Consider the following 26340-nt stretch of genomic DNA (forward strand, 5'->3'; position numbering starts at 1 on the left):
CGCTTTGGCAGTTCACTAGCCAACGTCGGCATCCAGATTTATCAGATGTGAGCTTCGAAAGTTTGCTGCTTCTTTATATGTGGACTCGTTCTGCACTGGTTTTGTTATTTTGGAAACTTCGGCTCTAGTCAGGCTTTGTTGAGCTTCACTGGGGTTGAGTGGGGAACTTCAAATATTCCAGTATTCCCGTATTTCGATGCATGTTTTATCATTATATTCATGTTAACTGCGGAAACCTACAAAAGTACGAAAATATAATTATTACATGATTATTAAACACATAATCGATCAAAATGCTATGTCTCTCGGGGTTTAATATTACAGTTTTGGGTGCTTATCACACCTCTCCATTAAGTATACAAAAAACACTAACGGCAAGCACTTGCCGCGGGATCGCACAACATCGGGTTGCCGCGAGATCCCATATCCCACGGAAGGTGGCTGCCGTGGGTCTTTTTTTTAATTTTTTTTTTAATAGCCACCATAAAAAAAAGTTAGTTACCGTGAGATGATTTTGTTTACTAAAATGGAGTCTTTGCTTATGTTAATTATCAAAACTCTTCTTCATTAATTTGATTACAAAATTTTCTTATAGCATATGAAAATATTTGCCGCGAGATAGTAAAATTATGGTTCGATTATATATTTTTTTTGTCATGGTTTTGGTGTTGTTCTTGGAGTGTATAAAGAAACTTTAAAGAAGAAAATGAGGTATCTATATGTTGTGTGTGCTCAATACGCAAAATTTGAACTGAAAAAAAAAAACAAAAAACACAAAAAAAATATGCCGCGGCAACTGCCTGCCGTAGGATATGCGATCTCGCAGCAACCCGATGCCGTGGATTGTGCAATTTCGCAGTAGTTGCCTGCCGTGGGATATGAGATCTCGCGGCAACTATCTGCCGTAAAACTATGGGCATGTGGGGTGTAAAAAAACATATAAAAAATAACCATTATTATTTTACTTTTTGTTAAATGGGTGCTAGTCCCATTTATCGGGGTGACAATACCGCACCCCGCTCTTATTTTAAGTCTTCAAACCAATTGCCTGGAACATCTATTACCTATTATTATTGTAGGTTAGTATGCTTTTTTGGGTTGTAATTCTAAATCAAAGTAATATAAAGTGATGGGAGACTTGACTGTATGTATATTTTCAGTGATGCAAGGGGTGTTACTTCTAGATGAATCTCGTCTGTGTGTTGATTCGTATGATGTGTTTGGGTGCGTTTATATCTGCAAATGATCAAAAGAAAGCAATTTGGCTTTGCAAAAAATGTCCCGAAAGGACAGCCTAATTTTTGTCGTTAGGAATTATGTCAATTTCACCTGCCAAATCTTCCAGCGAATACAGCACCATAGTAAAATGCAATTTCGCTCCAATTGGCTTTAGAATGCATAAAGCAAAGGTGACACAAGCACTGGACTTGCTCTAACTACCAGTCACAGAGCACTAGGGCAGCGTGCCCTTCCCCTCTTAAGCTTGAGAGTTGCGACCAACCCTCCAGAGCAATCTCATCTATAAGCTCAAAACTGATAGTAACTATGCCGACTAGCATATAAGTTTTACAGCCACCACATTGAGACAACAGCTGGTATTAATTACATCACAATCAAAGACATACAGAATCCACAGTAACAAGTTTTTCCAAAATAGCCTTTCAAGAATGCCAAAAGAGACAAGCATACGATATAAGAAAAATGAAGACTTTTGCTTTTTTTCCCCTTTGATATTAATGACGACAGTTCTAATGTACATGAAATTTCAGTGTTCGTTTATCTATACATGCCGGTTGGTTTTACAACAGAACCAGCTTCTGACATATTTGCTCCACCGTCCCCAATCAAAAACCCAGAACCCGGGATCACTTTTGGTGCAACAAAGATTTCTGTGATAATTAGAAGAAAAAATAAATAATAAAATTGAAGAATGTCCACAACAAACAATATAAAAGCCTCGTCAAAACTTAACCCAAAATCTCCAGTTCTGTCGACGACGTCACAACAAAGTTGACATTGTCTCGTCGAGCAACTTGGATAGTTTCTGCATTTTCATACTGAACTCTGCATTTTCTCCAATGTAGGATCGTGCATTTGATATCATCACCATGAAGTCATGCTCCACAGACTCCAAATTGCGGTAGTATTTGTTTACTAACCTTGAATGGATCACATCAAAAGATAGGGGAACTGGAAACCTGAACAATTTTCCACATACCTGGAGTTTTTCATCTTATTGGATAAAAGTCTAAAAAATGAATTTAAAAAGTAAAAATATCTTACTCAGTTTTTAAAATGTCATCATTTTTTATCAAATCTCCTCGGGAGGCTGGGTTGACACCAATTTGACATTCCTATCATACACAATGAACTGAGGAATGATTTTTGGGATGTGATTTCCCAAGCATGGATGATATGAGTTCCCCATCATGGAAAGGAAGAGTGTCCTCAACATGCTATTTGGAAAAGAATTAGGCCACAATCTATGGCCCGGGTACCCACTAATATATATATAGGGCCGAATTTACTTTTTATTTTATTTTTTATTTTTAACTGATCCACTTATTATGGAGATCACCCTCACAAAGTATCAGCCCATTTGAATCACTTTTAACATTGTCAAAAAAATGTTGCAAAAGTAAATAATTTTAACCCGTTATAAATCCTAAAGTTGATCACAGCTTTCCGCAAGGTCACATTTAAATGGGCTGATTTGGATATCACCCAAGAAGACCATCCTCCCTCCTCCCCCTGACAAACATCCCTCAAGGATATAGTATGTCATTTTGCCATTTTGGTGCGTAATAACATCCTTTTCTATCTCTGTGTCAACTGTGAACCTAAGTTATAAGATCCTGCGTTTAGTGCAACTATCCATAAATCCTAGTGGCCCAACCACTAAATGAAAATATATTGGCAATACATCACCGACCTTTTGAATACATCAGACTAGTTAAAAAAGAGAGACACATGACTGCGGACGCACAAGTAAAACAAATCCAGGGTTTCTCGTGTATCAAGGCTAACACCTACCTTCTATAGTTTCAATTCTAAAGACAACTGGACAAGCACCTACCTTCTTACACCTTAAAAGGGCTACTAAAAGGAGTTTCGATAAATACATCACGCATGAAAACTTATAAAATCACAAAACCATGTGAAATTACGTTTGTAGTATGGTATCACGGTATATCCATATAATTGTCATACCTACACATGAACTCCCGATTTCTAACAAGTATCAAAACATAAAAATAATGAGATGTACAAAGAAATACCTGTTTAGAAAATCCTGCTTCCACGAGATCTGTGTAAGTTTTTTAATCCCATAGCGATCCTGAAATATTTATAACCAGTATTGTCAGAATAATTGACAGCTTTCTTAGTATCTCTTTCTAAAATTAAACCGATAGCAGATCTGAAATATTCATAATTAAGTTTGTAAACGTAAGGCGTGTTTGTTGCCCAATAAGAAGAAACCCGTTTGGGTTCACAAATCCCTAATTTCCCACCAAAGTGGAAACTTAATTACCTGAGGCATTTAGCTGGCAAATCAACTGTCAAGAATGCCGCAGAAAAGGAAATTTTCATAATATTCACCATCCACACTCAAACAATGGTTACACTTGGCTAGAAAATCAATTAGCTAGTGACTTAATTTCCAAGAGAACCATTTTTCTTGAAAAGAACTTTGCTTGCAAACACGGAAAACCTTAAAACTGATAAAGAAAAACCCTATAAGAAGCATGTAAAAGAGTAGGATGATTACCCGACTTCTATCTCCAGAATGCTCTAGTTTGGCAATTAAAGATACTAGCTTAGCTCTGCTCTGTTCTTCAATGCAAGGGTGCTCCCAGTTAGCATCAGGATCAAGTAGTTCCCAAGGACAATGTTTGAACTCCTCACCAGAATCATTCTTGTACCGGATAGAATATTTCTCCCAAGGACAGTCTGGAAACTCTACAGACTTGGGCTTCACAGATACAATTCGACCAGGCCACCAACTCCCACCACCCTGTTCGTTTTTCCACCAAACAACACATTTATCCCGAGTCGTCCAATTCCGTTTAATGGATGAATCATACAGTGTTCTTTCAACAAGGAAATCTGGAAAATCGTTCAGTTCCGGCAGTGTAAGTTTGAATGTTTTTCCAGACAAACAACAAGAAGGATCCACAAATTCAAGTGAGATTTTACAGCAGCTCTCTCCAGATCCAGGATACGTAGAATAAGAGAGGCCTGTAACTTTACATGATTCCACCGCTCTTAGTTTTTCCCAGAGTGGTGCCCAAATATCTGATGAGCTGTGACACTCTCCAAATTGTTGATGTCCCTGTCATATAGAGAACCACAAACTAACGTTTGAGCAAGAAACCTTCACGTTAAGCTCTAACAAACAATAGATAATGAATACACACATACAGACAGAAAAAAAATAAAATAAAAGGTTAAAAAAGAATAAATAAACAGAGAGAGAGAGAGAGAGAGAGAGAGAGAGAGAGAGAGAAGGCCATCCGAAATTATAAGTGATTACCTGTCGTATATATACTACATTATCGCCTTTTTGAGGGATATATCGTAAGCCCACATCATGCTCTGACAGCATTAACCATGACACATTTTTCATTAAGTGAGGCAGCTTCCTCTTATCTCGAGGGGTTATATGACTATCACCATAATTGACTCTTTTAGTTCTAGCAGACCTTAAGCCAACACTCGGCACTGCACTGGATCTCCATGGTTCACATAGTCGTTGCTCACGTGAATTCAAAGAAAATTTATCAAAGTCATTTGATGTCTCAACAGATCCGTGACTTTCCCTCGCCTTGAATATCTTGTTATCCATGTACTGCTCTCTTGTATCATCTCTCATCCCCATTGATCTTGTTCTACGTCCGTCAACTGAAGCTTCAAGAAATCCCATTCTTGGGTTAGAATCATGATTGTCACCATCAACTTCTGAATAATATTTAGCCTTAGAGAACTTAGACCATTTATCAAAAACATCATACGTCTTACTATTTGAATCTGCAGTCAACTTTGAATCTTGCAAACTTGATAATCTGGAGCTTCTGTAAAACTTAACCTCTGATTTTTGTAGCCCATTCTGCTCTCCAAGATCTGCACTGATTCTTCTGGGACTTCCATTCTCTTCAGACGATTCCAGATTTATATTGTGTTCCCCAGAGGAACACCGAGAAATTAAATTGGATTCCCAACTCTTCCAACTTTCTACTGCAGTAACAGAATCCACCTTAGAACTACTGCCTGAGACCTCCCCAATCAATTTTGTTTTGAACCTTAATTTTGTGACTCGGGGCCTTACTTCTTCAGTGTTATGCTTATAAGAACACACTAATGGCATTTTCTGATTAGCTACCACAACATCCACTTCAATTGCCGGTACATGATCTATGTATTCACTGGGCCCAGGCTGGTCTTTATTTCCCTTAGTTAGGTTCCAATCAGAAGTGACAAGAGATGCTCCTTTTCTCTCTCTGTAGTCATCCTCAAGTACCTGATCAGTTAGTAGAGACTCCTTTATACATTCAGAAACTCGTTCTTCATTTCTTGCATCCTCCATATCCAGCGAAGTACCAACTCTCATCTGTTCTTCAACCTTATAAGCCATTACTTCATGCTTTATTGTTAAAGAAACAGGAGACTCCACTCTATCCTCACACCGAACTTTCAGGTTTTCAACAGACCTATAAGGAATTCCACTGTAATAGTTGATACTAGCTGTAGAATCAGGGCCTGCATCAACAGTGCTAGGATCTCCCAATATCAAACGCTTGGATGTGCGTACCTTGACATCACCCCATCTGATTTTGTCATCCTTGTGTTCTTCACCAAATTCCAAATGAGCTTGAACATTTCCAGATTGCTGCCTCAGATGTTCTTTCTCACCTGTTTTTGCTCCATCATATTCTTTAAATGGTATTATATCATTCTTGCCACCAGAAGAGGATGCGAGTTCTTGGAAACTTAGGTGCTTCCTGTTTATTACCGTGGTTTCAAGAGGAGCTTCAAATGAATCTTGTAAACTGACTTGTTCGCCCAATTGGGCACCTGACTTCCCCAGAGCGACAAACTTGCTTGAATCACGAATTGGCAATTTAAGGATTAATTTCTTTCTGTTTCCAGTGTTTAAATGAGACTCAGGGAGCTCCAGAGGTTTAGAGATATCATCACAGTCGTCAATAGATGTCTCCACACCTCTTCCGGTTTTATGTTGCATATTCTGCATTGATATATCTGATTCGCTTTGATTTTTCAAAATCGAAACAGATGATTCATTATCGGATGAATTAAATTCTGACTCATCTTCATCTTCATCTTCATCTTCATCTTCAGAGTCTCCAGAAAACTGAGAAATCATATTACGTGCATTGCGTGCTGCAGCCCTCTGTGGCCGCAATGACTTTGACTTGGATGATTTCTTCATTGTAGCTTTCTTCTTTCTAGATTTCCTAGTTTTGGTTGTTAAAGGCAAAGAAGCACCACATTCGTTCAAATTCCTCTTCTTGATAAGCCGTCCAGAAGAAGACGCGAAATCAACCTGACAGTACAAAGAAATACAATAGTATATACCCATGAAAAGGAGACAGCTAGAGGAACGAAAAACATATATGGATGAGATTAATAATAAAAACGCTTACATCTTCCCTGTGCCTTTTCCGTTTTGATCTGCGAAATCCATCTTTTTGACTGTAATCGAAGTCACTTTCTTCAGCACTGCACTCCGGGTCATCAAACAAAACATTACCATTACACCCTTGCTCCCCTTCACTGGAGAGTTCATCAGCAATATTGTACTCGGAGTCGTTATCATCGCTTTGGATTTCAATTTCCGGTTCCCAGTCTATAAATTGTGGCATTGGCTCAATCATGCTGTCCAGGTCTATTAATGGCAAAATTTGGTATTCTTGAAAGCCACTAATATCAGCAGGGCCAATTGCAAGTTTTACAGATGATGGTATCCAGTCGATTCCCAGAGCAGCTAAACGCCGCTTCTGGTACATGCTCTGGTAAGGTTCCGGATAGGGAATCATACCTGAAATTTTCCAACAACCATATCACTGTTAAAGATTACAGGAGGAAACACACAAATGTCTCTGAAAAGGAAGTCCGTTAAAGTGCATACTTGAATCGCAAAGTAGATCTTGAATATTCCTTCGATATGGAACAAGCTGAGTCTCCTGCAGTATAGGTAGCAGAGCTTTCACGCTTTAAAAAAAAACATATATATGTATATATAGAACAGACACACATGGCGCAATGTAATACAAACTCAGTTACATATTGACAGACAGACACTACAAATGGATACATGTACAAAGGACCATAGATGGTGTGAAACTCTATTTAAGTCCTCTTGCACAGTGTTGACTTTTGCAGTTCACACATACAACAGAGGCAGGCAATACATGAAGAAAGTATTTTCTAAATCTTCTATACAGTGTATGTACTTCAGACATGTCAGACATTTTCCAATAGCGGTAAGGACACGCTTCCTATTGCACAATGTCGACTTTTGCAGTTTATGGCTTTACGCATACAACGGAGGCAGGCAATACATGCAGAAAGTATTTTCTATATCTTCTATCAGTACCTGACAGAGTGATACTTCTATTATGACATTTTATTATATAGCACTGTACTTTATTTCAGACACATGTCAGGCATTTTCCAATAAATGTAAGGACACGCTTCAGTAATGGATCAACAATATAACATTATAATGTGATCAAGTACAGCATTGAGAGGTGAGGCAAGTGGAGTAGTATTGTACTGAATGTCTCAATATATATCAACAAGCTTGTAAGGACAGCTTCATTTCCTTCTTTGTTGCTTGTCTTTTCTGCTAATTGGTTTATTGTCAGTCAAATTAATACTAGAGGAGGTCCAAAAAATAATTACAATTTCTGGCATCTTTCACACATAACCTTTAGCATAAAACACAGATCAAGCATTGGGGTAGTACTAACTACAAACAGAGAGAAGATAAAATCAATCGAGTTCACTAACTATAACGGACAGGAAGCTAACCTGATCCAGAACATTTCCATGTGTATCTTGGATAAGGGGACGGTAATCTCCAAGGAAAAACTGCCACAAAAGATGAAAAGGGATTATAGCATACGGTAATCTCAAAGTTAAAACTGATATATGCATACTACTCATGCGCCAACTAAACATAAAATTTAATTTTAAAAAGTGAAGTTAAGAAATATTTTATCAAGGTTCAACAAGTGAACCTACTCAATCACTCGATCTGGCCATGTCAATCCTATTGTTAGTGGCAGTGAACATTAGCACATCCCTTCTGAGGTTTTCCTCACCGACCATTGCATTAAATTGCTGGTGGCGGAAATCTATACATCACCACTTAAGCTTTGAACTTTATTGGCTCTCATCCTCTTTTATACTATATAAATTCCAGCAATCTTAATTATTTTAGAAACATTTCAAATAGGAATTTATTTCAAGTCCAAGTTCTCTCTACATCTTACAGTAAAAAAAAGCTAATCCACTGCAAATAATGGTTCTCATAGCAAGATACTACAAGCCACCAATCCCTTCTCAATTAATACCCATTTCACAATAAAAGAAAGAGTGTCCCAATTACAAAGAAAATCTTGTAAGCAAGGACTAGTGGATGCCCATTCCAAAACCTTGTATGCATCCTTTTCCACTTGCTCAAAAACCCTTGCATTTTGTTTCTTTCCGCAAGATCCAGATAATGGCACTAAGGAGGTGCTCCATTAACCATGTGGCCTTGGCTGTTGACAAATATCCTTCCTACTAAGTGCCTCCTTGGCATTAGTCGGTAACCTCCAAGGTTTGTCGAAAGATGAAAACAATAGCTCCCATACCCTCTTTGAGATGGTACATGTGAGAAGAATATGATCCATACTCTCCTCTTCCTCTTTGCATAGTGAGCAAATATTTTGATATTCCATAGCTTTTCTAGTCAAGACATCTAAGGTTTTATTCTCTCCAAGAAGCAAGCCAACAAAAGAAAACAACTTTAAATGGAATTGAGTTCTTCCATATCTTCTTGTAAGGAAAGTTAAGAATCACCTCATCACCTCTAAGATGCTCCAAGACAAAATTCTTGGCCAAAATATGGTAGAAAGATTTGACCAAGAACTCCTCCTTACTGTCCCAAACCCATCTCCTCCTATCAATCTCCCCAAACTTTGTCACTCAATTTCAATTATTGCTTACCCGAGTTAGAGTGCATACCAAATTGAATCAGGTTTATTATACCTGGTCATATTTGGCATCCTTTTGGGACTCCCCTTGGCCTGTGCTCAGAGTATATAATTGTCCAACATCATCTGAAAGAACAATCGATGTACCATCCCTATACCAAAAAAAAAACTTGTGACATCAATATATATTGCTTTCTACACAGATAAAGTCGTTCTACATTTATATAGAAGGAATGAATTTTTAAGCAATCAACCTCAACACCAATAGCATATTAAAGATTGATAGTGATGTGGACATCGAGTCATGGTCTAGGTCAAGCCCATGGGTGAGCATGCCCCCCCTATTGAGTTGGTCTATTATATTAGTTATTGCCACATGTCGTACTTCAATTGGTTTGCTTTGTTGTCCACAAGTATAGATAAGAACTTGTAATTAGGTTTATTAGATAGACTTGATGTTTTATGAATTTTGAGAAGATTAAATAAAAGAAATTTTTAGGGTTCTTGATTGTTAGAGTATCATTTTTATTATTTTGGGTGTTTTTAGTAATGGGTGTGAGTAGCATTGTGTGGTTTGTTAAGTGGTGTACCTGTGGGTGTAAATATACTTGTTAAAACATAATAAATAATGGGTTAGAGCAAGAACAGTTCATGTTGGACTGATCTCTCTTTCTCGTTCTTGTACTTTTTCTACTCTAAAACTTCACTTGATATCAGAGCAAATCTAACTCCTGTTCAGATCTAGCTCCTATTCTCTTCCATTCTTTTCTTTTCTTTTCTTTTCTTTTTTTTGGTCTTCTTGTTTGACAAAAGTTTGTGGTAAAGAAAACCTAAAAAGGGTTGATCTTTAGTGTGTGAACCCTAGATGTAAATCTAGGGTGTTGTGGTGATTGTGAAGGTGTGCAGTTGTTTGTATGTGTGAGCTGATGTTTACATGTATATTTGGTGGGCCGTCTTGTTGAAGTTGTGGTACTTTACTCTCCTATTTTCTGCTGATAGTCAAAGGCAAGTGTACCTTGTTTGAAGCTGCACTCCTGTGGTGTTCCTAAGCGTGTTGTGTGGCGAGGAACTTTTCTTTGTGACTAGTGTTATTTGGGTTCTCTTCCTGCACAATTGGTATCTAAGAAAAGTCCCTAGCAAGTGTTGTGATTTTTCTGCACTCCTAGTGCTTGAGAAAACTCTAGTGTTTGGTGCTTTGGTAGCAAGTTCAGAAATTTGTTTCACTTAATGGCTGATACATTGAAGACTGGTAAGGCAGCTTTGTCTATGACAGATAGCGATAATGGTGAGAAAGCTAATTTCTACCATGTGAATGATGACATGGCCAAGCAAATAACCTCCATGAAACTTAATGGCCAGAATTATCTACCACGGGTACATGCTGTAAAGGTGTATTTGAGAGCCAAGAGAAAGTCGAAGTATTTAGAAGATGACCCCCCCACCTAAAACAGATAGTAACTATGAGGATTGGTTGAGTGATGACTCCATAGTGATGAATTGGTTGTGGCATAGCATAGTATGGAACCACAAGTAGCGTCCAATGTTCAGTTTCTTGATAGCTCAAAGAAGATCTGGTTGTCTCTCCAGGATTCTTATTTTCAAGAGAAAAACATCTCACGCATTTACGAGATATTCGAGAAGATGTTTGCCACAAAACAAGCTGGTAGACCATTAGCTAAATATTATAGTACTCTTAAGGGTTTATGGGAAAACTTATTTTATATCGACCTTTCAGTGCGGATGTTGAGGTACAAAGGGCTCAGAGGGAGGAGTTCCAAATCATCCAGACGTTTGGTTCTATGCGTGCATCTTCTTCTATACCTACAGCTACTGTGGCTAGTTCAAGTAATTCAGCGTGCATTGTCCAACACCCATCTACCTCTTAGGTCATTGACTCGGGAGCTAGTGCCCACATGTCTGGTATACATTCTCTCTTTCATCATTTTCATTCCGCCAAGTCTAGTATTACCTTGGCTGATGGTTCCTTGCGGCCAGTGCTAGGGCAGGGTGATGTTAATCCTACCACATCCATGTCTCTATCGTCCGCTCTATATGTTCCACAATTTCCTTTTAATTTGTTATCTATTAGCCAACTTACAAAGGCATTACAGTAGTGAGTTTCTCTCCTACTTCTTGTATATTTCAAGACCTCCAGGTGAAGAAGGTGATTGGTTCGGGGCATGAGAGAGATGGCCTATATTTTTGGATGTTGGCACTACTGTTTCTGTGTTGGCCTTAAGTTCTACAATATCCCCACTTCAGTGACATTATTGATTGGGTCATCCATCTATTGCTAAGTTACGTCATGTTATTCCAAGTTTGAGTCTTGTAAGTGTTTTAGAATGTGAAGCTTGCCAATTAGGCAAGCATCATCGTAGTAGTTTTCCCTGTCGTTTAGAAAAGCGTAGTTAGGGGTATTTAATATAGTCCATACAGACATCTGGGGTTTGCAAGAGTTAAAAGTTTGAGTAATTTCTTGTATTTTGTGGTTTTTGTTGATGATTGCTCTTGAATGACTTGGTTATATTTAATGAAAGATCGTTCTGAGTTGCCTAAACTTGTCACTACTTTCTATAATGAAATTGTTACACAATTTGGTAAGTGTATTAAAATATTTCATTCTGATAATGCTACTGAGTACACTCACACTTGTATGTAAACTTTTTGTGCTTGCCATGGTATAATCCATCAAACAATTTGTCCAGGAACTTCTCAACAGAATGGTGTTGCCGAGCACAAATTAATCCACATGTTAGATGTGACTCGTACCCTTATGATTAACATGCATGTACCTAAGCTGTTTTCGGAAGATGTTCTTACAGCTTGTCATTTAATTAACCACATGCCATCATCTATTTTAAACAATCAAGTTCCTTTTTCGATTCTTTATCCTGGTGTGTCTTCCTTTAGTCTCCCTCCTCGGGTGTTTGGTTGTGTCTTTTGTCAATCTTCTTGGTCCTGGTTGAGATAAGTTGTCCCCCGTGCTATTAAATGTGTATTTGTTGGATATTCTCGTACACAGAAGAGATATAGGTGCTATAGTCCATAGACTTGTCGATATTATATGAGCGCAGACGTTACTTTTTTCGAGTCTACTTCATTCTTCACTCCTTCTGGAAAACAACTCGATCTAGATTTAGTTGCTTCTTGTGAGGGGGAGTCTGCCTTACATCCATCTCCTACCATCCCTATTCCACTTCCTCTTAAATCGCCACCTACTATTGAAAAACCTTTGCAGGTATATAGGCGCTCGAATGACAGTTCAGTGATACCTTGTGCACCAGCTCTGACACAATCACTTTCTCCAACTGAAGTTGCTCCACCTGCTCCCTCTAGTCCAACACCTGCTCGTTCTAGTCCTACATCTCCTACCATCCCAACTCCACTTTTTTTTTTAAACCTCCACCTATTATTGAAAAACCTTTGCAGATATATCGGCGCTTGGAGGGCAGATCAGTGATACCTTGTGCACCCGCTCCTACACAATCACCTTCTTCACCTAAGGTTGCTACACCTACTCCACCTCCTTCTGCTGCTAGTCCTAGTTTGCCAATTGCAGTTCGTAAAGGTAAACATTTATGTAAAGAACACCCTATTTACAATTTTGTTTCATTCCATAGAATACCCCCTCCTTTGCGATCTTTTGCCTTGTCCTTGTCTACTGTTTCCATTCCTCGTTCATACCAGCAAGCCTTACTATCTCCAGGATGGAAACTAGCCATGGAAGAAGAAATGCGTGCTCTTTATGCAAATCAGACATGGGATCTCACATTTCTTCCTTCTTGAAAGAAAACAGTTGGTTGTAGATGGGTGTTCACCATTAAGTATCACCCAGATGGTTCCGTGGAGCGCCTCAATGCGGCGGTTGGTGGCGAAAGGTTTTACTCAAACCTATGGTGTTGATTACATGGAGACGTTTTCACCTGTTGCTCGACTTAACTCTATCAGAATACTTATTGCAATAGCAATTAGTCGTGATTGGCCTTTGTATCAGTTGGACATTAAAAATGCCTTTGTACATGGAGATTTGCATGAGGAGATTTATATGGATCAACCACCGGGGTTTGTTATATCTGGTAATGAACAAATGAACATAAAGTATGCCATTTGAAGAAAGCCCTCTATGGGCTCAAGCAGTCCCCATGGGCTTGGTTCGATGAGTTTAGTTTTGTTGTTATTCAATATGGATTTCAGCGCTCTAGCTCTGACCATTCAGTTTTTACTTGACGCTCTTCTGCTGGGATTATTGTTCTTATTGTGTATGTGGATGATATCATTTTATCTAGGAATGATGTTGTTGGTATTGCAGACCTTAAGGTTTACTTGGGAAAGCAATTTCATACCAAGGATCTGGGCTTCGTTATTTTCTTGGTATTGAAGTTGCACGATCGAAAGAAGGTATATGTTTATGTCAACGGAAGTATGTGATGGATCTATTTTCCGAGACAGGCACACTTGGCTCACGACCAGTTGATACTCCTATGGATTCTGTTGTGAAACTTGATGCAGAACATGGTGATCCTTTTCTTGATATTAGTCGTTATAGAAGACTTGTTGGGAAGTTGATTTATCTTACCGTAACGCATCTAGATATTACCTTTGTTGTTAGTGTTGTCAGCCGGTTTATGCCTTCTTCAATACTTAAAAGGTGCACCTGGCAAGGGCCTCCTTTATCGACCCTCACCATCCCTTGAGATACGTGGGTATTCTAATGTTGATTGGGCAGGTAGTCTTGTAGTTGGGCAGGTAGTCCTGTAGTTAGGCAGTCTACCTCTGGCTATTGTACCTTTGTTAGGGAGAACCTCATGACATGGCGAAGTAAGAAACAAAGTGGTGTTGCTCGTTCTAGTGCTGAGGCGGAATATAGAGCTATGGCCCATACCGCATGCGAGATGAAATGGGTGTTAGCTCTTCCAACCCTATGCAAATGTTTTGTGATAATCAAGCCACCATCTTTCTTATTAATAACCCTGTCTTTCATGAGCGTACAAAGCATATTGAGGTTGATTGCCGCTTCATTCGGGATCTTGTGCTGAGCAAAGAGGCTGTCACTCCGCATGTCAAATCGTCTGACCAGTTGGGTGATATTCTTACGAAGCCATTGTTGAGATCTCTTTTCTCGGATGTGTGCCAAGCTGGGCATGGGCATGTTTGATCTCTATGCTCCAGCTTGAGGGGGAGTGTAAGAGTACTGTTTTTAATTTTTAATTATTTTGGGTGTTTTTAGTAATGGGTGTGAGTAGCATTGTGTGGTTTGTTAAGTAGTGCACCTGTGGATGTAAATATACTTGTTAAGACATAATAAATAATGAGTTAAAGAAAGAACAGTTCATGTTGGACTAATCTCTCTCTCTTTATTGTACTTTTTCTACTCCAAAACTTCACTTTGATTTATGTTAGTAGATATCAAGAATAGGTTAAATTTTATTCAATTAAAATGCTTTTACATAGAGACCGACTCTCCTCACTCCTCACTCCTCATACTACGGTTGCTACCTACTCAAAGTGAGGCCGCCTGAAACCCATACAATATCATACTACTGTTAATATTCCTCAACACTTAGACACCACAATATGTTAGGCTTTATTCAACTAAGATGCTTTTACATAGAGACTGACTCTCCTAATATAAAGAGAGTACGCAAAATAGTGGTGGAAAATTTACGAAGGACATAATTGTATTAGAAAAATCTAGTGTAAAAAAGTGCACGCAAAACTTACGGAGAAAACTTCCCGTCAACCAACTTGAATCGCCCAATTTCATATATCCTAATAGGTGTGCCCTCCCATATCTGGAAACCAAACATGCATCCAGTCAAAAGATGTAGAGGCAAAATAATAGAGAAGCATACAAGAACTTCGAAAAACAGAAACTTACATCCCAAATTATGGTTCTTCCATCATACCCAGCACTCATTGCTATTCGAGGGTCGAATGGATGAACATCCAAAACATAACTCTAGCAATGTCAATAAGAAATATGGTCAGAAAATTTTCCTTTGTGAAAAAAAAACCATGAAAAGGTTTCTCCAAGGAAGCAATCACATAAGAACAATGCAAGCGTTTAAAAAGCGACTAAAGGATGAAGCTGTGAGTCACTTCAAAACAAGTAGACAATCATTTCACCTAATTTACAACAATAGACGATTAGGCAAACATCTTATTTCAAATAAGAAGATTAAAAAAAGGAGCACGGTATTGGCACCCCACTTTATGGGATTGGTACCCCTTTGGCAAAAAGTAAAACAATAATAGTTATTCCTTATGTCCTTTTACACCCCACATGCCCGACAGTTCTACGGCATCGGGTTGCCACGATATCGCACAATCCACGGCATCGGGTTGCCGCGGAACTTTTTTTTTGTGTTTTTTGTTTTTTTTCACTTTAAATTTTGCGTATTAAACACACACCACATATGGATACCTCATTTTCTTCTTTAGAGCTTCTTTATACACTCCAAGAACAACACCAAAACCATAAAAAAAAAAAAAAAAAAAAAAAAAAAAAAAAATACAATCGAGGCATAATTTTGCTATCTCGCGGCAAATATTTTTATATGCTATAAGAAAAACTTGTGATCAAATTAATGAAGAACAGTTTTGATAATTAATATAAGCAAAGACTCCATTTTAGTGAACACAACCATCTCGCGGCAACTAACTTTTTTTACGGTGGCTATTAAAAAAAATTTAAAAGAAAAAAGGACCCACAGCAACAACCTTCCGTGGGATATGGGATCTCGCGACAATCCGATGCCGTGGATTGTGCAATCTCGCGGCAACTTCTTGCCGTGAGTATTTTTTTTATGTGATTAATGAAGGGGTACCAGTACTTTTGAATTGGTCAAAGGAGTGTCAATTCCATAAAGTGGGGTGGGTGTCAATACCCCGACCCTAAAAAAAAAAGTGCAATTGAATTGAGGGTCAAAATCACATCCCCCCCCCCCCCCCTTCAAATCCAAAAGTGGGTCTATACTATGAATTAGAGGATGATTTTTGGTGGATATATCTCCTTGCTCATTTAGACAATCCTGGCCTATCAAGTTTGAAAGGTCCATATTTTTTCAAGTTTGGACAATTTCAAATGAGTTAATTTGGTGTGGACATTGAGTCAAAGTAAAATCATGCCCAAGGGTGCACACACATTAAGAGCCCCCCTCCCCTATTTTAGTTGGTTTATTTATTTTAATTAAGGGGAGGGATCAATATGCCTAGAACCTAGTTTTTTTGTGGATACGCCCAACAAACTAGAAAGATTGTCATCTCCACAAAATTTAAACTCATTTGGTGGTGTTTAACAAGGCCAAAAGATGATTGCAAAATCGAAGTTTCTGGGCCGTTAAAAAAAATTCAAACTTAATTGGGTTAGAGGTTTCCAAATGAGTTGAATTTTTGTGGAGTAGCTCTACATGGTTAGTAGATCATATCCACAAATTTTTAGCTCTTAACTCATCTCGTAAAAGGGTGAGGTACAAACCATGGTATATTGATCCTTCCCCTTTAATTAATTAGTTATTGCTGCATGGCGTATTTTAATTGGTTGCTTCGTTGTCAAGGTAAATACCCTATTACAAGTAACGGGCTTGTATTAGGTTTAGGTCAGAGTTGATGTTATTGAATTATTTGAGAGAATAGAAACAAAGGAGTGACTTTTAAGATTTATGAAGAACTAGTGCTCTCAATTAAATTTTATTTAATTGTGGATTTTGATAAATATTGCTTCTGCCAATTGTTTATCCGTATTATTTGGTATTAGAGCATGAATCTTTCATTAGTAAGAAGAAAAGATTTAAGATTACCAAGAATCAAGAGATGAGATTCGATTTTTTTTTCTATGTTTTGTAGACTACAAATTATGTCGATTGATCTGGAGATGAATCACTTGTTTTTAGCAAGACTGGGAAAAGGGTTGGGGAACCGATACTGTACCATCAGCACCAATGTATGCAGCTTCCACTCCAATGCCTATAAAGGGCTACCCTCATGAACAACCAAACGCGGCATGCAGTAACAAGTTGCAGGTTGGTAATAACCCTGATAATGTCGGATTTGAAATAGAATACTCTCTAAGCGGTTTTCTAAGAAATAGAAGTTTTTTACTCGTATCAAGTTCACAGGTACATAAACTTTTTTTCTTTTTACTACAAGAGCTTTTTCTCATTTTTACATCTCAAAAGACTTATTTATTCATAATGAAAGCGTTATGAATTTGAAATCTATAGATTGGAACCCCCTCCTATTTTTGATAATTATCCGGAGGAAGAACACGTTATTTTTCTAGATTCTCCACCTATTTTTATTTTTGATGAATACATAGAGGACGAATCATAATTGTTGTGTGACTACTCCCCTTTATTTTGAGATATTTGTAGCAATGGGTATAATGCAATGGTGGGGTCACTCCAGAATATCAAAGGGCATCTTTTTGTTGAGTATGTTGATCCTGTTTTAGAGGATTTTGAGACTCGAGATACACTGCATCTTACTCCTGCACTTTGAAAGTTCCATCTACAAGTTTGAGTATTGTCCGCATTGGCTTGTGCTCAAACCATATCGCTGAAGACATATGTTGGTGAGTTTATAGGTTTGTTTTTGCATTGCTACGTGTATGGTGATTTTTCAAAACCCTCAACATATTTTTATTATGGCTATTGAACTTATGATGGGAGATGCATTGGTTTGCTCATTTTTAGGCTGGAAGTTGTTACAAGAGTAAAAATGTAAAATACATGGGCTTGTGCATAGACAAAGTTTCGAGGTGACATTCCTTTATTTCTGGACATGGTTAACATGGACAAGCCATATTTCAAAAATCCGTGTCAGATAAGTATCCATGTGTCCGTGTCAGACACATATCAAACACAAATTATATGTGATATACCTCAATTTTTTATATTTCGCCGTTTTAGACACTTCAAATCCGTGTCGGATACGGATACACCTACCGTGTCAATGTAAATAAAAGATTGTAATTAAGTCTGGGTCAGGGTTGATGTTAATGACTTATTGGAGAGATTAGAAAAGGTGTGATTGTTAGGGTTCATGAAGAAGTTGATAATTTTAGTTAAGTGTGGATTTTTATAATAGTTGCTTCTGCCAATTGTTTATCCACATTATAATTTCTCTGAGGATAATCTCCATGAATTTCTTATCCCCCAAAAGGCATCCCCTAGTTCATCATTGAGGGTTTATGTCTAACTTTAAAAGTCAAAAGAGGCATGCTACTTAATAGTATAGGTCAAGCCGATAAGGGTTGTTTTTTTTTTTTTTTTTTTTTTTTGTATATAATAATGATGATAAAGATTATAATGTTTTCGGTCCAAGTAACTAGGAGCTACTCGACCAATTTTACACTCCCAATACCCTTTACGAAAGTGCGCTCATCTCACTATCCCATCCCAATTGCAAATGAAATCAACAAATCGTACATCCTTATATAATGATTTAGCACAAGCCCAATCAAAAAGAAGCTCCTTGATCTCCTCTACTAGCTTATGTGTTCCCTTCTCTTTTTGTTCAAATATTCTCATGTTTCTTCCCCTCACGTGTGGCATTACTTGAGCCTAACACATGGACAAACATACACATCCCATGTGGGACTAAATATCTCAACACTTTCATAGTGGCCATACAATGGCATTTGGAAGGTTAACTGCTAACCATTTGTCTTTATTAGAGAGCTTCCCCAATGCCTCATTAATATTAGATGGTGGCACCCAAATAACATTGAAAGGTGCAAAGAATAGAGCAGAATCCCAAAAGTGATTGGACAATTAAGAAGGTGATCCACATCTTCCTCAACTACCTTGCAATACAAGCACACATTGTCAATATTCATGCCTTTCCGATTTAGATTGCTAATGGTTTGATTCCTATCCAAGAAAGCACCCCGACAAAAGAAAGCAACTCTATGTGGGATGGAGTTCTTCTACAAAAGAATGCAACTCTAAGTTGTCTTTCTAAAAGTTAATACAAATATAGTACATTGATTTGGCATTTTCCATAGAAAAGAAAATATTCCCCAAAACACATAGCTGGAGATAGTTCGATAACTTAAGTCACCCCTCCCCCAAAAAAAACCCCCCACAAAACCTGAAGAAAGTTTCTCACGCTACCAAACAAACACTTTATTAAATAAATTAGTATACTGTATAATAAAGAAAACATGCAGCCAACTTGCAATCTCTTATCTTCTCGATCAACTTTATAATAAGCATATCGAAATAACATAATATGTGACTGATTCTATAACACTTCCGAATTTTCAGTTTTTCATGACTAACTCAAATTAAAACTATACTTTTTCGTTGCTAAAACAAATTCCATTGATGTTGCAAAAGTGCATAGACGGGATACGCCAAAGCCTTCCATAATTAGTGCATTACCCCATTAGCAAGAACCTTAAAAAGGTAACCTGCATACCGTTTTACAAAATAAGGGTATCCCATCTCGCTAAAAAATTACAAAGATTGGTAGCCCACAAAAAGGGAAAAAATTGTAGCCTTGAGAAAAAAAAATTCCTTGATTCCCACCAAAGATCTATAGATCCTTCCTCCGAATTGAAGATGTGGTTGTTTCTTTCTTTCATGCACCAAAAAAAGTTATTTTGATGTGGCCAAATAGCCAGCTTCTTCTTGCCAACAACCCAAATCCCGGAATAGATAGATTAAGGCCTTCCATCATGGCACCGGGTCTTCGCCAATGTGGCTGAAAATGAGCCCGAAAAAGAGTCCCGTATCACCTTAGCCAACTTACAGAGAGAAATAAGTGCACAATATCCTCCTCCACATAATTTGTTTTAGGAATGATCACACCTCTTCAACAAAGCTTGCCCACCGTAAGAATTTTGTGTAATGCGGTTATCCACAGATAAATGCATTTTGTTCCTGTGAGGTTAATGAGGAAGGCTATCTTCAATTGCAAAGCAACAAAGTTATAAGCAACGCCAGTGAGGGTAATGGGCTTAGAATCCTGAAGGCTTGCCTTCTTTTATTGTGCGGAAGAAATGGAACTAACTCAAAGAATTACAATTATTGAGTTCTTTTCCAACCTTAAAAAATCTTCACCTATAAAGTTCTCTAACATCTTCCACAAACTCAAACGGGAAGTAATTGGTACCAGGTGATTTGCCTCCACAAGTTTCTATCTCCAAGTATACGTCTTCCGTAAAGTTCTTCGTAGAAGTCAACCACGTGTTTCGTTATACAAGTCGTAATATCAATTCAATATTTCAATACTTCTCGTTCATGTATTTGCTAGCTCGTGAAACTTTTTTCAGTTTTTTGTATTCCTTCAATCTTCCATAAATTTCTTAACTCCTGAATTTTGCTTCCAAGATGTTTGCTCCATCGAAGAAGTGAAGACATACATGCATTCTTGAGATCACCTCTAACAATCCTATCTGCGTCATAAAGACGGGACACTTCTTCCTTCCAATCAAAACTGGTCAAGGTATTCGTCATAACACGGATTCTAGTCTCAGTCCATCCAAAGAAACATTGGTAATAGTTTTCTTCAAAGATATTGCCATTTTAAAAAAAAAAAAAAAAAAAAAAAAAAAAAAACTAATTTGTAATAATTTCTGATTTATATCTGATGCCACAAAAGTGGTACTATGAGAAAGATATCACCATATCTCAAATGTGTTTTCTATAGGGTAAAAAAAGGCATACAAAACACTAGTATTCTCTAAAACTCGATACCTGAACATTTCGTAACTTGCATCAGACTCTATATTATTGAGATCTAAGCATCTCAAAAAAACCAGGAGAAGTACTAAGTTGGTGAAATCAAAACTAGCCTACCAATTTAAAAGTTTACCATTTACACAAACACTGACCACGCCATTCAAAAGGTTGCAAGCAATTAAATTTCGAACGTAAGAACTCTTACAGATTCAGTATGACCAGTCAAAGAATGAACTAAGCTGCCATCAACCGCATTCCAAACACATATCCGCCGATCTGCATCAAGACCTTTTAGAGTAAGAATTACGAGTTGAAATGTGAAAGAGAGAACTGCTCTTATCATTAGGATGTTCAGCATATATGTTACTTTTCTTGCACAAATGTACAATCACATAGTCCAATTCTGCTCCAAAACACTCCTTTAAAGAAGACTCTTTCAGTGGGTAACAGAAACATTTGGTGGCTGAGTAGGGAAAAAGTAAAGATTAAAAAAAAAAAAAAAAAAAAAGACCTTTGGGTCTACAACATCTCCAGAGTTTTGTGAAAAAGTAACCGCAAGAATCTTAAACATTTGTTTGGGGCATACATGCTGCCTTTTTGTTTTTTCTTTACTTTCTTTATTCAGTAGACCATCAAAACTGGATTTTACAATTAGTACTCCAGCTGTTATAAAGTACAGGCTAATCAACAAGTAATCCTAGTCTACTGGATCTAGGATTGCACTAGTATGGGAGTAAGAGGCCCTACCATTCACAGATGCCAAGCAGCTAAACCTTAAGCAAATTGCACCACCTTGCAGTGTGAGGATTTCCTAACGTGGCACACACCTAAATCTAGTAGAAAGTCACTTAAGGAAGCAATCGAAGCAATTATATTACCTCCCACAACTCCCTTGGCTCTGAAAATTATTTCAAACCAAGCTAGCTTGTCTTAGCACTAGGCGCTAGCTCAGTCATTTCCCGATGCATCTTTCACTACAAAATATAAATAGCAACGCTATCCGAAGAAGACACTAGGATTTCCCTCGACTCTCTTCCTACCCTCACAGTTTAATCTGATCACTGTACTGATTAGATTAGCAACCAATTATTCCTCATGCGACTTGTGTATATTCAGGAACTTATAGTGCCCACAGATGTTTCGCACATTATCAGATATAAGGTAATCGTGGACTGTTAGCCTTCCCAGTGTTCACAATTATGATACTCAAATCCCTCCAATTTTATCCTTCATGGCACCAAAAGGCACAAATTGTTGTAAACAAACACACATGAACACAACTCAAGCATGAAATCTTTATACGGTTAGTTATATAGTATATATCCATATTAATTATCTAGAAACGTATTTTCTCTTCTTCTTTTCCTTGTATCAAATGAGGACCATAAATCAAAACTTTCCTTTCTAGAAATGAAAAGTCAAAACATATCTCAAGGATTTCATTACGCAGGATAGAAAGTGAATGAGTTCACATCTCATAGTATGACCAAAATAATTTCCATGTAGATAAAATTAAGAGAAACAGTAAATACATACCCATTATGGCAGCCAGCACAAAGCGGTTATCTAGGCTCCACACAATCATATTAACACCACGGGGGGCTGGAAGCAATCTTTGGCGAGGGCCTGCACGGGAAGATTGAGGAGGCATTGGTGGGGGAGGTACTTTGAGATGGTATGCTCGTGTCCAGCGACCAATTTTTACCTACAACAAGCAAATGGCCAAGAAAGACCATCTAGTTCAACTAAATTACCCAAAAGGAATGATAAGTAGAATATTAAAATTTAATTACTTGGTGGAAACTGCATGATAAAGTTCAATCTCGAAAAGAACATTTTTTTGTCATAAAAGATAAATGATTAATAATCATGTAAATAACACCAATACCAAAGAGTTTTAACCAGAAAACTAATCTCCAAGGACCCAGACCCATACCCTTAATACACCCTAGACCCTAGTAGCCCTAATAATCCTAATAGCCACCCACTCAAGAAAAGATTAAAAAAAAAAAAAAAAACTATCAAACCCACAACACATGAAAATAGGTGAGTTTACATGAGATCTACGTGATCTTGGAATCCAAATAATTGCACTTCCATCACGAGAACATGTAACTATGTTGTCATGAGCAAACCTGGAAACATACAAACAAAGAAAATTTGTTAAGTTCATTTAATATGAACTGAGGTCGAAAATTTTCAGATGCTACTCACTTATGCCACTATACACCCAATTTTCTATGAGATCACTTGTCAAACACAAAATCCATGTGCAAGAAACATGTTGATACACTTTGAGAGGTTTCACGCATCAGATTTACAAGGCTATCCAGGTATGATTTATATATCATTCTAATGTCAGACAACAAGATCTGGTTTTCCTTTTCACATGGTACAAAGCTACTAAACAACAATATTACTTAAAAAAGAAAAATCAAGAACAATTTAGAATTCTTAAACTTTGGAGCATCCAACTCAAAACCAATTGACAATGAGTAGAGCGGCCCTAGGAACTTATATATTATTATGCAAGGCTTAAACTTCCAAACGTGGGACTAATAATCTCAAAATTAGCATATTGTTTAAATTTAAAAGACCATGGTCCAGCTGATCCTAAGCCCATCTTCATATTAGACAATCCTTCTTTTCATACATACCACATCATCCATAAAGATTAATGTCTGGCGTAGGAACATACCTATATCAGCTTTATGGATGATGTGGTATGTGAAAAAGGGCCATCTAGAATTTAAACAAGCCACGATTGGAATATCTATTAAGTGATGAGAACAATATTAGCAAAAGACTCCAGAAAATCATCAGAGATCCCTCAATTGTTCCCAAGCAACTTAGTTAAGAGCTTACAGACAGACCACGAATTTTTGAATTTTGAAGCACCGTCTTCTTTCAGACTGTCGATTGTAGAAGATCTTGACGCCACAGCACAACCGCTGCAAAGCGAGGCAACAAGAAGGATCAGCATGCAAAAATGCAAGGGAAGAGGGGGAGGGGGGTGTTATCAGACTCAAATTTTAATGAAATATTTAGAAGAAGTGATGGGGAGGGGGGTGATTGGTGGCATCTAGGAAACTAACAAAAATTATTGAATACACGTCATCCACATAACAAAGAAACTGGCACACTCCATAACACAATCTGAAGAAATAATGCATATCAGAAACCTAGTTTAATTCGTAGGATTAGTCGAGTGAGTGGAGCAAACGGATCTTGGGCCTTTCGGGAGGGGTGCAGTCCAGAATGTTACTTGACCACCATCTGTTTATCTGTCTGTCTCGCCCTCTCATCTTCTTCGCCTCTTCTCCTTCCCTCAATAAATAACTCTCTCTCTCCGCAGCGCCACTCACTCCCCACTGCTTTGCAGTAATCGAGTTTAGTTTGAGTTACTTTCTAATTAGGATTCCCGGTGCTCCAAGGAATGATTTGTACAAATAAGGCTACGGACACAAATTAAGAGATTGATTATTGAGAATATTGATTTTTCATTTTTGGATTAGAGTGTGTGGATATTAGGGATATCTAAAACCACCCTTTTCGATCAAATTAAGGTTTAACTTGGCCTTAATTTTTCATTGGTGTTGAATTAAATTTGCTTCTGCATTCAATAACACATCACATTCTAACACAAAAGGTAGTGTGAACCATAGAAAGAGCTCTCAAACTGGGCGAGTTTTCCATTTTCAATACTAAGATACAGATTTCACAAAATATCGAGTATACATCAAAATATCCAATACAATGCATCTAGAGTCTAGACTGATTGGAAAACCAAAATATTCTGAAAAAAATTGCAAACTCAGTAATGGTGTGAACAAGTAACGAATATAATCAATTGGTACAGACATGTTGAAACCTGTGTTCTATCCCCCTACACACCAGCTTATGGCGATCAGGAAAACTAACCTGAACTGCACATAATTGACGTCATTTTCATGGCCAGACAACACGTCCATCTCATGAATGTGTTGCTCGGAGTCATTACTGCTGGATTTACAAGCATTCCAAACCTGCAACAAACCAACTTCATTTACCATACGTTGCTCGCAAAATCAATACATATTTCTGAACCTGTACCACAGAAATGATTGTAGATAAGGACAAATTACAGCACAAGTGTCTAATTGTACCCTTGCAAAAGTGTCGGAGCTACCAGTGACAAAAACAGTTCCACTAGCATTATATGCGCAGCACAATATCTGATGATTAAGTGGAGCAGAACTCGAGGTGGGACCATTGCTTTTCCCTGTAATTATTTGCAAATTCTCAGTGTGAGTTGTTATTGCCCGAAGCAGAGTTAACTAGTCCAAAGACAGTGTCTGGAAATAAACTAACCAGCTATAGGATCTGAAGGCTTTGGAAGGTAAATACGTAGACTAGGCTGGGAGAGCCTAGCATCCCAAATGCGACATGTACCATCATCTGATGATCTGTAAGGGAAATCAGACAGCAGAATATTAATCGCAAAGCCAAAATCATCAAGTAAAGAATAGGTTCTACCGTAGATGATGGCTGTTAATTGGAAAGATGTCTTAAAGCTTGTCCTGGGGAACTTGAATTTTGACAAGAGATACACAGTACTGTATATAACTCCATCATAATGAAAATATGTATACTGTAACTGCAGATCCATACACAAGTGTGGAAAAACAACCAATTTCATATGTAAATGTCTAAATGAGAGTTCAGACAAACACAGATACACCATAATGTGGACAGACATATACTGATGTAACATGATGTGACCTATCCATATCCAAGGATGTGCCACCCAAATTATCAGCTTCATACACAAAGGAGGCGTTCACACACACATACAGCCACAGCAGTAGCAGTAGAAATGAAAATAACAATTTCATCAAACAGACGCAGCTCTTCTACTTAGGCTGTTACATTGTACTCCATTTAAGAGCTGCTTTAACTCGATAATTGAACTTCATGGATGGGTGTGTGCGCATGCATGTCTGTGTTTTTAAGCCTCCATGCGTGTTTGAGTTAAGCATAAGTATAGTTGAAATTTTTTGTCAAGACCTTGAAGAAAACAAAATCATTGTGCTTCGACATATGAAAGTTTTGCACGTGCTATAGCATCTAATATGGAGGCAGAGACCTTTGGATGATACCAAACCTACAATCAGATGCACAGATAGAAAAGTTGGGGGCATTCACAGTTTTCATTGCTTTTGATGGTATTGTGTCCAAATATTTAGAGCGAGGAAAGCCAGTTTTGGTAAATCAAAGAGTGGGACTAAAACATTAGATCTGCCAAGTGGCACAAACGTAACCACATTAAAACAAATTGTTGCTTCCCTTTGTAAAGCCGACATTTAGAATTGTCATCACAATAAGGCCAAATAGCCTCTGACATTGCTCTGATGCATATTTATCTAGCATGTAGGAGCATTCTGGGCAAACCA

The 26340-nt window shown here is 37.8% G+C and overlaps 1 protein-coding gene across 3 annotated transcripts in view; it reads right to left on the reverse strand.

Annotated features, from left to right (window-relative positions):
* Positions 1–1693: 1693 nt before the first annotated feature.
* The window catches only part of LOC147516764 (uncharacterized), a 31556-nt gene continuing 6909 nt past the window's right edge, over positions 1694–26340 (reverse strand). Inside the window, exons 8-24 of one of the 3 annotated variants that reach the window (XM_086589224.1) lie at positions 25259–25353; positions 25054–25169; positions 24830–24933; positions 23782–23859; positions 22976–23043; positions 22445–22534; positions 21114–21184; positions 15100–15180; positions 14943–15013; positions 9277–9373; positions 8053–8112; positions 7148–7202; positions 6663–7057; positions 4535–6562; positions 3770–4333; positions 3279–3337; positions 1694–2198 (exon numbers count right to left, since the gene is read on the reverse strand). In XM_086589224.1, coding sequence (XP_086445350.1) covers positions 2000–2198; positions 3279–3337; positions 3770–4333; positions 4535–6562; positions 6663–7057; positions 7148–7202; positions 8053–8112; positions 9277–9373; positions 14943–15013; positions 15100–15180; positions 21114–21184; positions 22445–22534; positions 22976–23043; positions 23782–23859; positions 24830–24933; positions 25054–25169; positions 25259–25353 — 4231 coding nt within the window. In that variant the 3' untranslated portion in view covers positions 1694–1999. Of the gene's footprint in view, positions 2199–3278; positions 3338–3769; positions 4334–4534; positions 6563–6662; positions 7058–7147; positions 7203–8052; positions 8113–9276; positions 9374–14942; positions 15014–15099; positions 15181–21113; positions 21185–22444; positions 22614–22964; positions 23044–23781; positions 23860–24829; positions 24934–25053; positions 25170–25258; positions 25354–26340 lie in introns of all 3 variants that reach the window. The other 2 variants (XM_086589221.1, XM_086589222.1) reach the window with 2 other exon arrangements.

The sequence above is a fragment of the Coptis chinensis genome, chromosome 2 (genome assembly GCF_015680905.1).
Source record: "Coptis chinensis isolate HL-2020 chromosome 2, ASM1568090v1, whole genome shotgun sequence".
NCBI lineage: Eukaryota > Viridiplantae > Streptophyta > Magnoliopsida > Ranunculales > Ranunculaceae > Coptis > Coptis chinensis.